This window comes from Manihot esculenta, chromosome 1 (assembly GCF_001659605.2).
Source record: "Manihot esculenta cultivar AM560-2 chromosome 1, M.esculenta_v8, whole genome shotgun sequence".
NCBI classification, from domain to species: domain Eukaryota; kingdom Viridiplantae; phylum Streptophyta; class Magnoliopsida; order Malpighiales; family Euphorbiaceae; genus Manihot; species Manihot esculenta.
Genome location: NC_035161.2, coordinates 35,273,685 through 35,289,720, shown reverse-complemented (window position 1 = coordinate 35,289,720; position 16,036 = coordinate 35,273,685). Strand labels below are relative to the sequence as shown.

The following is a 16,036-nucleotide window of genomic DNA, read 5'->3' as shown; positions in this document are numbered from 1 at the left end:
TTGAATTTTGGTGTGAATGGAGAAAAGGAGGCAAATCCTTAATTATTATTCATGTTTCTTTACAGTGTTTAGATTTGAAGTTTCTTCGAATTTTCGTTTAAAAAAAGAATTAATTATTAATTTAATGGCTAAAAATTGAAAAATCAAGACATATTTTTCGAAGGGAATTTCATTTTCACATGACCCATCTCAAAATTAACAAGAAATGAATACATGTTGGATTTCTTCTCAGATACTCCCTTGATTCTGCATGGGAATTATTTGTAAAGGTGGTGGGGTTTCTTTTGATGTGGTTTCTAGTTTATAAAACGATTTTTGGGTGATTCATGATAAGTTGTCTCATGGTGGTTCTTTCAAGAGTGCTTCTGTGAATTCTGTCGAGAAAGCTTTTGAATGTAGGCTATCAGTTTTTTTTTTTTTTTTAAGTAATCTATGATTCAAATGGGCTTGTGTATTCTCATATACATTTTTTTTGAACAATGATAGCTGTTTAACGTAATGTTTAAGCATTAAGCATCAGAGAAAAATTAATTAGTTAGCAACAAAGTATTCTTTTTGAGCACAGTTCAACGACTTACCAACTAATTAATGAGTTGGGTGCAATGGCTATTTTCGGGCAATATATCAACTCCGCATACTGTACTTAATTCAAAATAATTTTTTTAAAAAAATTATAAAACAGTATTAAAAAATATTATATGACATTCTTTATTAATAGTATTTATCCAGCTAACTAACAGTAATAATTAAAAAAAATTATCAAAGGGCATATAGTTTGAAATAAATTATTAATTAAAATTCTTCTTAAATTGTAAATAAATATATACTTTAAAATATCTTTTCAATCGGAAAGTGATTTTGAGTCGTCAACCGTTGAAATGGGTAAGAGTTTCCGATTCAATGGTTGACCATTCATACACAATTGAACACTTAATGACACAATAATTCATTATGATTATAACAAAAACCCTCCACTGTTTATCCCATTTCTGCAAAACGCACTGTCTGATATAGTAAAACTAAGGACAAGACAAGCCCAACAACAAAGGAACAATTAAAAGTGGTCAACATTTTGGAAGATCGGACGGTGGAGGAAGCACCTTCTCATTTGGATGTTTTCCATCAAGGACAATCCATGCCATGGCCAAGCCCCAGTTCAGATGGACATCAAAGTGGCAGTGCATAAACCATACTCCTGTATCACACACATTATCTATCATTTATTTATCTATTTAATGAAATAGAAGTAGGCCATGAAAACCACCGAGTCAATTGAAATCAAACCATACTGACCAGGATTATCTGCGAAGAAGCGAATTGCGACCCACCCACCAGAGGGCACACCAACAGTGTTGAGCTCAACGGGATCAACAAGGTTATAATTTTTGGGATCATTCTTGGAATCAAAATTTCCAAATCCTTGACCAACAACATAGAAATTGTAGCCATGGAGATGTAGAGGGTGACGCTCAATGCCCAAAATGCTAGTATCCTGCAATACTACCTCCACACTAGCGTTGAATGGAAGCACTGCCACTTTGGTTCCTTTGGCAACAAAAGTGATATTTGGTGGCGTCCCAGTGTAGTTGAATGGTTTTGGAGGAAATCTTGGAAAATTACTAGTGTAAACCCCATTTGATTTTTTAAAATAATAGGATTGAAGGATTGCTGTTGAAGGTAAAACTAACGAATTGTTGTTAATAGAAGCTGCAAACTTTGTGCCATTAGGTCCTTGACATGTCTGATTTTTTGGGCAGGGGCTGGTTCCTAGACCTACCGTGAAGTAAAAATTCTTATCAACCTTTTGAGGCACATTAGCTGGGAAATGAGCATTAACCAGCCTGCGAAATCTGCTCGAATAATTGGCAGCAACACTCGTAGCATTAATGGGAGGCAGAGGTGGTCTAACAACTGGAAGTCTTTTGGATTTGGAGGAATTTGAAGAAGTTTTATACTCGAGAATTCCAGCAACAGTTGTGTTATCAATTGCACCTAGAGAGGTGGAATATGGTCTGGCTAATATAAAGAATTTGGCATTAGGAGCAATGGGTTTGGTCTTAAGGAGAACATTTGTGGTCTGTCCTGGTGAAATCAACAAAAGCTCAGTTTCAAAAGGCTTCACATAAGTCGCATCAGCTTCAACAACAATAACACTGTGATTTGCAATGGTGAAAAAGAGGTCATCATCAACTGCAGCATTGATCACTCTTAGAAGATATGTCTTCCCTGGCTTCACCTTCAGCCTGTATGTATCTGCCATTAATCACAAATGAGATCATAGGATCAACCTCGAGGCTATTCCTCTATAATAATAATAATTAACAGGAAGTACCCTTTGCCGAGCAATTATATAATGGGCCTGGAAGTCCATTAATGGTGTAGGCATCAGAGACATTAGGGGCAGCTCCTGTCTGCAAAGCTTGATTAATAATTGCCTCTGGATCGGTATTATACCACTCTCCTGTAGTTAAATAAATCGATTAGCGTTATCAGATAGAAGCTAGGGTGCATAATGAAGATGTATCTGCAGTATTACCAAGCAAGATGGTGACTTCCTTGTAGGGTTTGGGAAATGGGTATGAAGAATTGTGGGGAGGGAGGATGACAAGAGCTCCATGAACCGTAGCTCTAAGCTCTCGGAAGTGAGCATGCCATAAGAGAGTTCCTCTTTGTCCTGTAATAGTAAAATTGTACACATAAGTATCGTTTGTTTGAATAGGGCATTGAGTGATGTATGATGGTCCATCTGCCCATCCATTTCGAAGCTGGCGAATTCCATGCCTGCAGTTTTCATCAAGAAAAAGGAACACATTGGTAAAAGACATAAATGATCAGAATCATATGTTTGGTCACAGAGGATTTCCTAACACGTTGAATAAATTCTCGACGGTTCAATCTCCATCTATGTCTACTCATCATGGTTTTAATGAATTATTTCTTCATAAACATGCACTTCTAGTGTTTTTCAGTTTCAAGAAAAAAAAAAGTCTGGTGGTTTTCATACCAATGTATAGTGATATTGCTCGAGACATGATTGACCACCTTCACTAGAAGATGGTCACCTTCTCTAGCAACGACGGGAGGCCCCGGAAACTGGCCGTTCACAGTTACCATGCTCTTGGTTCGACACAACCGAGTGACATTGATGGATACTATCTGGAATTATCAAGAACAAAAGAAAAAGAAAAACATAAATGAACGAGTGCACGTGTTTATGAGTTATCAAATCAGCTGAATGAGTACATTACGTACGTTAAACTTGTAATGCCTGGTAATTCCAGCATTGGCAACCTGGGGAACGGCACAGAAGAAGAACAATGCAGCTACAAGAAATGCTGGCAGTAGAACATAGGAAGAAGTATCCATATTATGTTCTAATTGTCGTTAAAAAACTTCTGCCACTTGTACGTGTGCTTGATGAGAAAAAGGAAGAACGTAAGCTAGCTATGTATATATAGTTGAATACCTTAGTGAATTTTCTATGAGAACTTAGCAAGTTCTCTTAGTTTTGGTATATGATATCTATAGATCCAGTGAAGAGGGGTGTTTTATATAGGCAAAAAAGATGTGTTTGGTTGAGTGGGTACCCTCTAATCTTACTTATTGATGGTCCATATTCAATTTGGAGTGTAATCAAAGTCAATTAGTTAATTTATTTACCTGTCCTTTTGAAGCTGGACCTTCTCTTATCCTCGGACAACATATTTTTTTTTCATTATTAACCTCAATAGGGCCTAGCTCTAACAAAGTTACTTTATATTACTTCTCTCGGAAAACCCTTTTCATGGAAATTCTTCTCATCAAAATTTTCTTTAAAAAACAAAGTGGGTTGCATGTATGGGAAAATTTCACTAAACCAAATCAAGCAAATTACGAGATATTTTGCCCGTACGACTAGCCTTAAAAAATTACATATCTTCCACTGAAAAAGATATTATATCCCTTCAAAATCATTTCAATTATATCCCAGAAGCATATATTTGGAATTAATGCCTCATCCTATTCAGCTACAGGAATTCAAAGATGACCAAAACAATATCAAAGGGCTATCCCATTTTCCAACTCTCGTCAGTAGACAAATAGAAGTTCATGCTAATCATTTTCATGGAGATCACTGGCTGGGACATGAACATTGCTCGGTGATGCATATTTCTCAACCAAATAAAAGTCTTAAGAATACAAGAGGCCAAGGAAGACAAAGACATTTGAGCCACCTTTCTTCCAAGGAAGAAAAGAATAATGTTAGGTTGTTTAGTAAGCTTCTTTCTTTCCCTTGTAAATAACCAAAACTAATTATTCACTCAAGCTTGGTCATGAAGTCACAATAGCTAGTTGACAGTTGAAAGATTTTGGTAAATTAGCTAGCTAGATATGTGTAGTTGAGAGATATTTAGTTAAGCAGACTAAGTTCTAAATATATCGCATTAACTATGCTCCTTGTAGCCTACTCCAAAATATGTCATGCAGACAAGATGGCTCAGCTTTCACGGACTTCACCAATGGTCTTTGGCTTCTGGAAAGTCTCCTGAAGACGTAATATACTGGTTAGAAAGAGATATTGTAGGTAGTAATGTGCTTCTAAATTAAGATGAGCTCTATGGAAGAAAATCTCTCATGAAACACAAGAATTGTATCACATTGATGAGTTACATCATGAACGTGACAAAAATTAAATGATTAGATAATTCCATGAAAATAGGTGGGAGAATTAGACAAAGGTCTAGTGATTAGGCAGTGTTGATGATTTGAAGTAAAAGCACAGACAAATGGAGAGCAATTATTTGGAGTAATTGAAATTACGATAACAACTGCAGAACTACCAACAGTTCTATGGAATGATGATTATATATATAATAAAACAAATCAACACAGGATTACTTGATTAATTAATTAGTCCCAAATCATAACAATTGCAATAACTCCCACCCCACTAAGCACAGCAAGAAACTTGAAGAATGGAGTGTCAAAAAACAAATTAGCTTGCGGTTTGAATCCTTTAGCTATAAGATGGTTGATGGCAACATAGATAAAAACCCCACATGCAATTCCCATTGAAATGGCGTAGGTCCAATCAGCTGTTTGGCCTTGAGTTGTGGCATTAATGGCAATGCCAATCCCTACTCCAATGGGGCTGGAAATCGCAAAGGCAAAAGAGTATGCCACTGTTAATAGAAATGGCCTTGTTGGGAGCATCCTAAGAAGTGCAATTCCCATTGCTATGGCTGCAAAAATTTTATGCAAGGATATTGTCCAAAGATTCCTCCATGCCTCTGCGTTAGTTGCTGACCAAAATAAAAATAATGATAAATAAAATTATATATGGAAACACTAACAGATTTAATCTGATAAGTGTATTTGAATAAATTTGAGAGGTCTCAAATTCTACTACCCATTCCCGATTCTATTTAAAAAAAAGTGAAAAACCAAGTCTCTTACCATAAAGTAGAAACTCTAGGCAGCATTGAGCTAAGCTATTTTTAGTAACTTGCAACCAATACATGTGAAGGTATTCTAAATATAAAACTCAACCAATGACCCAAAATCGAATCTTCTAGTAGACTAATGAACACCAGTTATGTCTTTTTCTTCTTTTTTTCTAAAACTAAAAAGAGATTTTAATGATTTCACGTGCACATCTTCTTAAGAAACAATAATTACCGAAATAATCAAAGCAAATTAGAGTTGGATATGAAAAAAAGCTAATATGCAATGAACTTATTGCGTTAAAACAGTGGAGGAGAAAGCTAACAAACAATGAATTTATTGTGTTAAAACAGTAGGAAAAAGTTATACCTGCAACTCCGACAGCAATCCCCTCAAACACTGAATGAAAACACAAAGCAAGAATTAGTAGAATGGTGTCCCCAAGAGAAGTAGTCCGCAATAAAACTGGGTTCAGATCCACTTGACCCACTTCTTTATCATCTTCTGGAACTACTCTTCCTACTTCTGCTTGAACCACACTAGTTTCTCTTTGGTTACCCTTTGTGATCAAGCTCACTATACAATCTCCAAGCATGGTCAAGAGATAGCCAGAAGAGGCCAGCATGAAAGAGAAGGGATATGTCTTTGTTGTAAGACTGGAAAAAGTATCAGTAGAATCACTCAAGAAATGCATTAGAGATGTCCCAAGAAAAACCCCACCAGCAAATTGAGTACCCAAGAGAAGGAAACTCTCGTTCCATCGGTAGAAGTAGGGGGAGACGCCACCAGCGAAAGTGCTCACAAGAAGAATAATCAAACACCAAATTTTCACCAAGATCAACCCTTTGGCATGCAAGTCTGCGTTGTCGTTGCTGCTGCTATCTTCATCATCACCACCTCCATGGCCCTTTATTAAGGAAAAATGAAGGACCAGCAGAGAAATGTAGATGGTTGACTTGAGAGTCGGAAGCCAAGATAGGGAAGCCATAGTTTTCTGTCTTGGCTATAATTAACGGTATGGATTTTTTTTTTCTTCTTGGGTTTATTAGCAATTGCTTTATAAGAATTAATGGTTTGTATTTGAATTATAAATGAGATAATGTTACGTTAGCTGGATATTAGAGTGATATAAAGCTAATTAAAATATACGAAGTAGCAGAGATATGACTCCTGTATCTGTTTCTGTTGTAGTACAGTTTTGACTTTCCAAGATTGCAGTAACATTGTACTACACAGCGCTAGACTAGATCAGGATGTCCCCCAAGGGCAATCGGCGGCAACATCCATGGGAATAGCACAAGCTTTCACTCGAGGTGCATATGGTGAAGTCTGTGCAGACGTAATTGGAAAACCTCCTTGTCAATCTCTCATGCTTTGAAAAAGTAATAAATATATAAAATCACCTAAATCCAGTCATTAGACCTCCCCCACTCATAGCCCTTCTGAAGTAATAACATTCATAAATCATAATAGAGCGAGAATAGGAAAAAAAGTTACTTTTACTGTTTAGTTATAATGTTAAAAAATATAAAAGGTTAATGAATTTATAAAAAAAAGTTTAATTATGTTGTAAGATGATATGGATTACATGAATAAATATTAATCTTTATTTAAAAAGAAAATGTTAAATTAAACTCAGATTTGCAATAAAATCAAGATATGTAATAGTCAGTAATTAATTTTTACTTACATAAGAAAAGAAAATTTATATTTTGAGATACGTGATGAAACAATCGTGGTCGTACTACACTCTTAAAGCAGTATTTCTTGTCATTTCGTAATCTTAGCGATATTTTCCATTGCAATATTCTATCTTTGTGCCATATATAATATAATTACTATTTAAAATAGATTACTGAAAGATTGATAATTGGATGTTAATATATTATAATAAATATAATTTATTATTTTTATTATTATAATTTGTATATAATTTTTAAATTGTTTATTATTACTATTAATATATGACTTTCTAATTTTCTATAATATTTTTAATATAATATATTAATTTATAATTTAAAAAATTTAAAATTAAAAACTAACTATATCCTTAAAATTATGAATAAAAAATTAATATATATCTATTTTCACTGTAAAATTAATATGAAAAATGATATATTTAAATTTATAAACAAAATTTAATTATATTTTTATTATTAATATATATATATATAAACAAAAAGTTAATAAATTATAATAAAAAGTAAAATTGTGATTATAATACTTTAAATTCAGTATTACAAATATAAAACAATCAAATTATTAAATTTAAATTACTATAATTTATTATATTAATAATTATAATTATTTTAAAATTTTCACTTTTCACAAAAATATAATTTTCATTATTTATTTTATATAAAATTCATGAGTATAATTTCTATTTTTTGTGTTTCTTTATAGTGACGAACTAACCTTGGGTGCCTCTTGAAATTTTTTAAGGGTATATAATTAATTTTCTCTAAAACATGAAAAATTATCATTAAATCCCTATATATTTAAAAAACTTATCAACTTATCCTTATTTCAAAATTATTTAATTAAATTATTATTATATTTTATAACATCAAACTCTTTAGTTTATTCGTAAAAGAAAAATTTTACTATTTAATCTCTCGTCTTCTCTGCTATTTTTCAATTCAAAAAATTTATTTCTCGTTTTTAAAATTTCAAATTTAAGTTTTCATTTAATTTTTTTCTTAAATTATTCACTCATTATTTAATTTAATTTTATATACTATTTTTATTATTAAGTGATAATTTTTTTATTTATTTCACTCGATTAAAATTATACGAAAATAAAATTTAATGAATAATAATATTTTTTAAAAAAATAAATTTTAATAGTAAACTATATATTAAAATATTATATTATTTTACTATTATTATTAATTTTATGGGGTTTATATATTACAATTATAGTGAAAAAAATTTTTCTCCCGACAATTCTACAGTGATGACTGATGAATTATAAATAGTTCATTAATAATTTATATTAAAAAATATAATTATAAATGCTAATAATAATATCATTAAGAATATATTTCAATTAATGAATGATTATAATTTAATTATAATAATTTATTCACTTTTTATAAAAATTTATGTTCTGAATAGGTATTTTTTTTATTTTCTCTATTTTATAATTTTTATTTATTTTGATTTTTCATATATATCAATAAAAAATAATTTATTTTATTGACTTTTTAATTATAATTATTTTAAAATTATTAAACTTTATTAAATATTAAAAAATATTTTAAATACTTATTTAAAAAATAATAATTAATAATAAATTAATTTAAAAATAATATAAAATTAAATAGAATTATAATAGTGAATTATATGTTATTAGTGAATAATAATTTTAGGATAATAATAAAAAAAATCAATAAAATAATAAAATGGGAGATAGTATGTTTTATTTCTCCTAATTACTTATTTAAATTGATCTCTCAGCTAAATTTATGTGTTCATCGATGTTTCTTTATGCAATTGGTCTCTTTTCTATTTGAAGTATTTTAAAATTTTTTATTATTATTATTTTCTTTGTATTTAGTATTAGATGTATAATTATATAATTCTCTACAATAAACTCATAATTCAATAAAACTCATAATTAGATTGAAGTTGAACGATAATTCATCTAAATATTTTAGGGAGATCATTTCTTTTTCAATAGTTATATTTTATACTATTATAAAATAGTGTATTGTTAACTTCCATGAAGAGTATTATGATAAAAGATATAATTATTTTTCTCAGCAGTTGGTATCATTCACTATCGTCATAAATTAATAAATTTTATTTTTTAAAAATTAATTCTTTTAAAAAATTTATTATTAAATATTAATAATATATAATAATCAATCCTCAAATTTTTAATTTTTTTATTGTAATTAATTTTACTAGCCCATAAATTTATACTTAATTATTATTTTAAATTTTAAATTTTAGAAGATGTTTTTTTTTTAATAGACGGCATAAATTTATAAAAAAAAATATTATTTTATAAAATAATATTATAGTAATATAAATAATTTTTTTAATATTACACAACGCGCGCGGACAAGCCACTTTATACATGAAGTCATGATTATCAACAACAAGGCTATCATAATCTCCGAGCTCCTATAATAATGCCAAAATGGATCTATACTCCCCGAGCTCCTCTCTTGAAAACTATACTGCTCAGTGGGAATCCCCTCCTCGAACTGGATCAAAATAAACTTTGATGCTGCAATTGACCAAAATAAGAGAAAAGGATTCACAGCAGTGGTGGCAAGAAACCATTCAGAATCCATCTGAAATGCAAAGTAATAACATCCACGATCCTTTGGTACTTGAAAGTATGACTTACCGTGAAGCAGTTATCCTAGCCCGTAACTGAGATTACAGTAACATCATTATTGGAGGAGACTGTTATCCTAGCCCGTAACTGAGATTACAGTAACATCATTATTGAAGGAGACTGCAAGCGATTGCTGGATGCCATATCCACTAGTTATTCCCCTTCTCTTATCCAAAATGTGGTTTATGATATAGTTCAATGGAGGCAAGAGCTGCGGGTCACCAAGTTTAATTTGGTGAAAAGACCTCAGAATGCTGTTGCTCACGCTCTAAGCTAAAAAGACAGTCACTGATGAGCTTTTGTTGATCAATCCTGTCAACCTCTTTATGTTTTGGGAGATATGCCTCCCTAATCTTGTATCTGGTGTTTTTTTACAACCAAAAACCAAATAATTAAATAAAGCCCAGTAAAAGGAGTTTAACTAATTAATCATCTTATAAATAATTAAAACCAATCAACCAATCATTACTCAGATTCTTTAAAATATCTAGCAATAAAAAATAAATAAACTCTTAATAATTCTGAACATATGAATTTTGTTATTCAATAAATAAAAGTTAATGGATATAAGAATTGTTACAAACAATGTCAAAGCAATCCGATGCATAAACGGTAGCTCGATCGGCAATTATAATTACAGAATGGCGACGGGGGACGGTCGCTGCGGTTAAAAGTGCGTGGATACATACAATCATCTCACTTGTATCTTCCAATAATATTAATCAAAAAATATATTGAAGGAAGAAAAGCAATCCCGAGTCCCGACTGCCCCAATTCCTAGCTTTGCAACAAGTGAAACCACCCGAGAGTTCACAACCCAGCCCAAGCATGTCGAGACTCGAGAAGTTTCAGATCCACATCCGCCACTCCCAAATTCCTAGCTTTGCAACAAGTGAAACCAACCCAGAGTTCGCAACCGAGCCCAAGCATGTCTAGACTCGAGAAGTTTCAGATCCACATCCGCCGCAATAATTCGTCCATATTCAGGAAATCATTGCGACCCCCTACCAACGGGCAGGGAAAGAATTTGCTCAAGCGTAAAACATGTTTACCGGCTCACCCCTCAATGTTGACATCTTCATACTAATTTTTATCAAGCGGCAACACCCAGAGGAAAAAACTTCATTCTCTCTGATTTAGCAAAGGGTTGGGTTTATGTACATGATTTACCAGAAATGGATTTATTTTAATGCAAGCTACAAAATGATGGATATGATGTACTCTAATATCATCTCTATAGATTACATTATTTGTAGTCTTTAGTCTGGACCATCTGATTCGCTCTCTCTGCTTTCCTGCCATCCTGAACTCACCTGATATTTACATACTGGACATGTCCCTTGTTGCCGCAACCATGGATCAATGCAATTCGTATGAAACTGCAAACAGGAAATCCATTCTACTTGTCAGAAACATCATCTGTAAAATGCCATACTCGCAACATAAACATCATTCAACACTCAAAATTTATACAAAAATCGTTAGATGGTTAGTTCAGGCCAGTTATGCAGGCTGCATTTGAAGAATTTAAAACATCGGAAATTAAGTACAAGCCGGGAAAACTACGCAAAGAAAACAACTTCTAAAACAATGAGAAAGAGAGAATGGCAAGGTCGTCGCATTCGATTGACTGAATATACACTCCCCAAATTATATTTTCCAAAACAGTCCTCAAAACGTATTGTAATTCACAAGTCAGAAGAAATTATTGGTACACAAGTAACAGTTATTGGGCAAAGACATTAACATCTGTTATGATACTTCTTAAATAGCTTTCAATTATAATTCAAAATTATGCACAAATTAAGTCTAAAAATGCAACACTCAGCAACTTCAGAAAAACATCTAGTGCTTTGTTAATAGGATTTTAGAAAAAAAATGTAGTTTAGTTACAAAGATGACTTATTATTGTAAGCACAGGATGAACCTGATGCAAACATGGCAAGCTCCGAACAAGTTCCCCTCTATTAACTTGCTCCAAGCATATAGAGCACGTTAATTCATCTTCTGAAGCCTTCACACTCCCATCTGTCTTTCTAGAGTCTTGCTTCATCTGCTCACAAAAATGAAAGTAAAATAATGATATTTGAAGAAGAAACATAAACAATTCACTATCCATTAGGATCACATACAAGGAATCTTCAAATATAAACAATTCAATAGCCATTAGGATCACATACAAGGAATAACATACGCTCCCCATTAGAATTACATATATATGAGATACAATGATACTTAGGACCTAACTGGCATTAAATCTGCAAGTGCACAAAAAGCTGAAATGTGATTAGCTTGACAAAACTCTGTGAAAGCTAGACCATTCTACTCAGTTAGTGGAAATGTTGAAATTACTCCTGGACGAGGACTCTTAAATTGGAGAATATAAATTCCATATCTCACAGAAGTTCATTCAATTTACGATTTTGAATCCAAAATGAACATTGCTCATCATAATTTTGGATTATTTAAATGCATCGTTTGCTCCTTTCTTCTTGCTCTTCCTGTAACCAACAACTAATTTTGGGTAACAAAGTTCAATTTTCTGGAGAGTTCCTCATATAGTTACAGACCTGGCATGCCACCTATACTGATGGAAGATGATAAGAAAGGAGCATGGAAGACTCTTGTCATATGCTCTTATCTAGGCCCCACAAGAATATATCATCCAAAAGACAATCTTGCTATTATATACCATTCAGTCGTGCTCAAAATAAAGTGGGTGAAAACTGAAAGTACACTACAGGACCTACCAGAGGAACTAGGGTAAATAAATATGAATGGCTGCACAGGCACCTAAATTGAGACAACTATGCCACCACCACAATGATAAACAGACAAGGTTATCAGTATGGGTGGGTCAGTGAAGTGTCTTGAATGAGGCAAAGAGTGGTGTTTGGTAATTTTCCAACACGATATATCTAACATAAGGACCAAATCCATCCAGCATGTCGGAACTTAAAATTTTTCTCATTCTCTAATCTTCTTGGCAAGACATCAGGGCTTCGTAATTAGATAGTTATCACACCACTAAAACACAAATCACCAACCATAGAAAGTAGCAACACTATCACAACGCACTCCATCAGTGATGATACAATTTAACATGTGAATAAAAAGAAACTAAAAGTACCTCTGCTGAAGGTGAAGAAGATGATGCCTGCTGCTGTGATGTGTTAGGACTGTGATGAAATAAGAAATCAAATCAAAATCAGTGTACAGTTCAAGGAAAGCATTATAGAATTTCGTTCCAACTTCCAACTTACTTCTCTGAGCCAGGGACCTTGTACTTGTGGACAGGTAAGGCATTTATCTCTTCCTCACTCATCGAATGAGTTGTTGAAACATTATCAGAGTCGAGAGCTCTGAGGGTTTCATAATCTGCACAGCAAAGAAGTAACAATATTATTCAGCAACCACAAATCCAACAAAACTACGACTACCAAACTAGTTTTCCCTTCCACAAGCAAAAGCTAGCACCATACCTAGGTCATCAAATTCACGATCAAGAAGAGCAAGCTGGAGCCTGAGTCCTTGTAGTCGTCCTCTTGTTGCAAAAGATATGGATGGGGGCACATGCAAACGCAATTCGGTATGACCAAGCAAACCACTAGCAGCAGCAGCATGAGCTCGGGCCTGAGCTTGAAGTTGTTGACAAGTAGCATACATTCTCAGGCTTGTGGCCATCAAGAACACACCCACAACCAGCCAAAGCTGCAAAAGCGAGAGCGCGCGTGTGTATATATTATATAAATTAAGCAAAGATAAATGCCTACTCTTACTGCTGCTATATGTTATCAGAAACACTACCAAAATACTCAAATTGTACGTACCAGGAAGTTTGGTGATATCTGGTGAGAATTCAAAATCATGAACAACAAAAGAACTGCTGAACGCATAGGGAAGATTTGGGGGATTTGGTTAAACATTGCATAGTAATAATCGATAAATATGACAAAACTATGAAATAACGGACAAAGATGCAAGAACGTTACCTGTGACAAGAAAAGCAAGTGAATTGGAATTAACTGGCCGGGCAGCATGAATACGCTAAAAGGGAAAGGAAGAAAAGCGAGCTTAATTACAAATAAAGGCAAAACCAGTATCAGATATGCAACTATAAAGCATGATTACCACTGTAGGCCGTTCAGGAGCAAAGCTCGGAAACCCACTTTCTATATCTCCTCTTGAACCTCTGAACACGAAACTCATGCTTGCAGAAAAAGCTTTCAAGATCTGAAATTTCAATCTTCTTCCAGACGTTTTTTCGCTTTTAGGGCTTCAGGATCTGGCGAATTGCCAAATGAAGTAACTAGTGAAAATAAAAGGTGCAAAGTCTGAATAAGAGCGAAACTAAGACTCCAAAAATCGAAACCTTGAGAATGAGACGGGGGTATGAGGAAGAGGAAGAAAAAAAAATCAATATGGGGAATGTACGTACTCTGATTTTTGGATTCTTCAAATCAACTTGATTTGGGGTCTTCGGTAAGATGGAAGATTCTTATAGAAGATCATGGTTTACTTGGCAATCTGTCAATTCTTCGGTAAGATAGAAGACTCTTTCAGATGATCATGGTTTATTTGGCTATCTGTCAATTCAGTGGGCGAGCGACAAGTCGTTTGCTAGCCTATAGTTGGTATAATCTACTTTTTGAACCACCTGAGGCTACTTATCTGAATCTCGTCTTCCCTCTCTACTAGTTTACCAAACTATTTGTGGATTATTTTGCATGATCGAGATGGGCACAAGCTTAGAAAATTTTTTATGTACGAAAGTTTTACAAAAACAACAAACAGAAGCAGAAAATAAATCAGAAAATCTACTTAGATTTGATTGACGAGATAAGATGATAATGCAGAATCAGCTTTAAAAACAGAGCATGATCAGAAAACTCACCCAAATGCAGATCAAAAGACGGACATAAAGAGCAGTCGGATCAGATCAAGGGGCAAAAAGAGAATGGAGAAGCAGAGGAAGCAATGACGAATCGATGATTGATGGCGAGAGATAGAAGATTTTGTTCAGAGAATTTCGAGAAGAACAAAGAAAGAATCGCCTGTCAGAGATTGATATGTAAGGATTTTCTTTCGTTTTTATTTTTATTTTTTTTGTGCAGTATTTAAAGTGGTGGTTGTAGAGTTCGGGAGAGCTCCAGAGTTGACACGTCAACATGACTTAAAGGGGAGTGTTGCCACCGCAAAACAATCCCTTTTGTTTTTCTATTGAATTATAAATAATAATAATAATAATTATTTAATTTATTTTTCTGTTTCTGGTTGTTGAACTGGGGACTGATGGTCCATCATTACTCCCTTAATTTTGTCCAGTTTGGTAGGTGAAAAGGACTAAAATCTCTCGCCATTTCTTTTTTTTTTTTTGCTTCTTCTACAAGCTGAAATTAGTTTCGGTGCATTTCCCAGTTGGCCCGTAAACACCCAAAATAGAACCCGCCAGCTAGCCAATGAACCGGATCCGGTGGATCCAAGTTAAATGCGGAATCCATGATGAATTGTCCAATAGCCAGGTCTAACCCAAAGGACCTGGATTTCAGGACGATGCTACTAAATTTACCCATGTTTTCTTCTGGCTCGCTAAGCTTGATCAAATTGCATAATGCATAGAACATGACCTAATTTTGGTTCAAATACTGCAAAGAGTTGTCGGTTATCTCAGCGTGGAATGCCAATATTTCTCCAGGACCTTAGACCTCAAAGGGGTCCTGTCATTTGGTTCTCCAAAGAGTAATTCACATTTCTGCAAACCAGATGCGGCGTTCAAAGTGCTCAACTTCATTCTTTTGCAGGCAAAAAAAATGTAAACCTAATTTGTCTAGTAAACATGGGTTTAAAGTGTGAAGCATAGTCATCCGTAGCAAACCTTTATGATAAAGCAGCCGTAGCTAAAATTATAGGTGTTCCGCCCCACATCCAGCCCGGCTATGGCTTGAATAATCGATACACCCATGTTTGCATTGTTGGAATAGACAAGTCGAACAATTTTAACACAATCTGAAACCACGAGCTGTTTCCACTCGGGGGATAGTTGGGGTAAACCAATTTTTAGACAAGGTTCAAATTTTCTTGGGTAAATGATCAAAAGGTTCTAATTTTAATATTTTAAATATATTAAAATATTTAATAAATTATATATTAATTAATATATAATTATATATTTTTATTCAACAGATAATAAGAGTTGATACAAAAATAAATTTCCTCAAAATTATTTGTATTCACCAAATTAACGACATTTTTGTCTGATAT

General features: G+C 33.4%; 3 protein-coding genes across 9 annotated transcripts; all 3 read right to left on the bottom strand.

Annotated features, from left to right (window-relative positions):
- Nucleotides 1-801: 801 nt before the first annotated feature.
- LOC110617534 (laccase-2) lies at nucleotides 802-3,554 on the bottom strand. Its single transcript, XM_021760394.2, has 6 exons — nucleotides 3,253-3,554; nucleotides 3,005-3,156; nucleotides 2,537-2,781; nucleotides 2,333-2,461; nucleotides 1,294-2,253; nucleotides 802-1,195 (listed from the first exon to the last, which is right to left on the bottom strand). The coding sequence occupies exons 1-6, from the start codon at nucleotides 3,364-3,366 to the stop codon at nucleotides 1,065-1,067; spliced, it is 1,731 nt and encodes a 576-aa protein (XP_021616086.1). The 5' UTR covers nucleotides 3,367-3,554; the 3' UTR covers nucleotides 802-1,064.
- Nucleotides 3,555-4,275: 721 nt separating this feature from the next.
- LOC110617544 (zinc transporter 2) lies at nucleotides 4,276-6,513 on the bottom strand. Of its 2 annotated transcripts, XM_043959547.1 has the most exons (3): nucleotides 5,794-6,513; nucleotides 5,040-5,282; nucleotides 4,276-4,525 (listed from the first exon to the last, which is right to left on the bottom strand). In XM_043959547.1, coding segments are annotated over exons 1-3 (864 nt in total). In that variant the 5' UTR covers nucleotides 6,413-6,513; the 3' UTR covers nucleotides 4,276-4,523. The 2 variants fall into 2 exon arrangements, with proteins under 2 accessions (XP_043815482.1, XP_021616098.1); XM_021760406.2 differs by lacking the exon at nucleotides 4,276-4,525 and having other exon boundaries at nucleotides 4,800-5,282.
- A 4,374-nt stretch (nucleotides 6,514-10,887) lies between these two features.
- On the bottom strand, nucleotides 10,888-14,882 carry LOC110621546 (E3 ubiquitin-protein ligase SDIR1). 6 transcript variants are annotated; one of them, XM_021765847.2, is made up of 10 exons: nucleotides 14,670-14,882; nucleotides 14,214-14,522; nucleotides 13,907-14,084; nucleotides 13,768-13,822; nucleotides 13,606-13,661; nucleotides 13,258-13,486; nucleotides 13,039-13,153; nucleotides 12,906-12,954; nucleotides 11,703-11,828; nucleotides 10,888-11,154 (listed from the first exon to the last, which is right to left on the bottom strand). In XM_021765847.2, the coding sequence occupies exons 3-10, from the start codon at nucleotides 13,982-13,984 to the stop codon at nucleotides 11,035-11,037; spliced, it is 828 nt and encodes a 275-aa protein (XP_021621539.1). In that variant the 5' UTR covers nucleotides 13,985-14,084; nucleotides 14,214-14,522; nucleotides 14,670-14,882; the 3' UTR covers nucleotides 10,888-11,034. The 6 variants fall into 6 exon arrangements, with proteins under 6 accessions (XP_021621539.1, XP_021621594.1, XP_043815472.1 ...); XM_021765902.2 differs by having other exon boundaries at nucleotides 14,214-14,311; XM_043959537.1 differs by having other exon boundaries at nucleotides 13,907-14,060; nucleotides 14,214-14,311.
- Nucleotides 14,883-16,036: the final 1,154 nt, after the last annotated feature.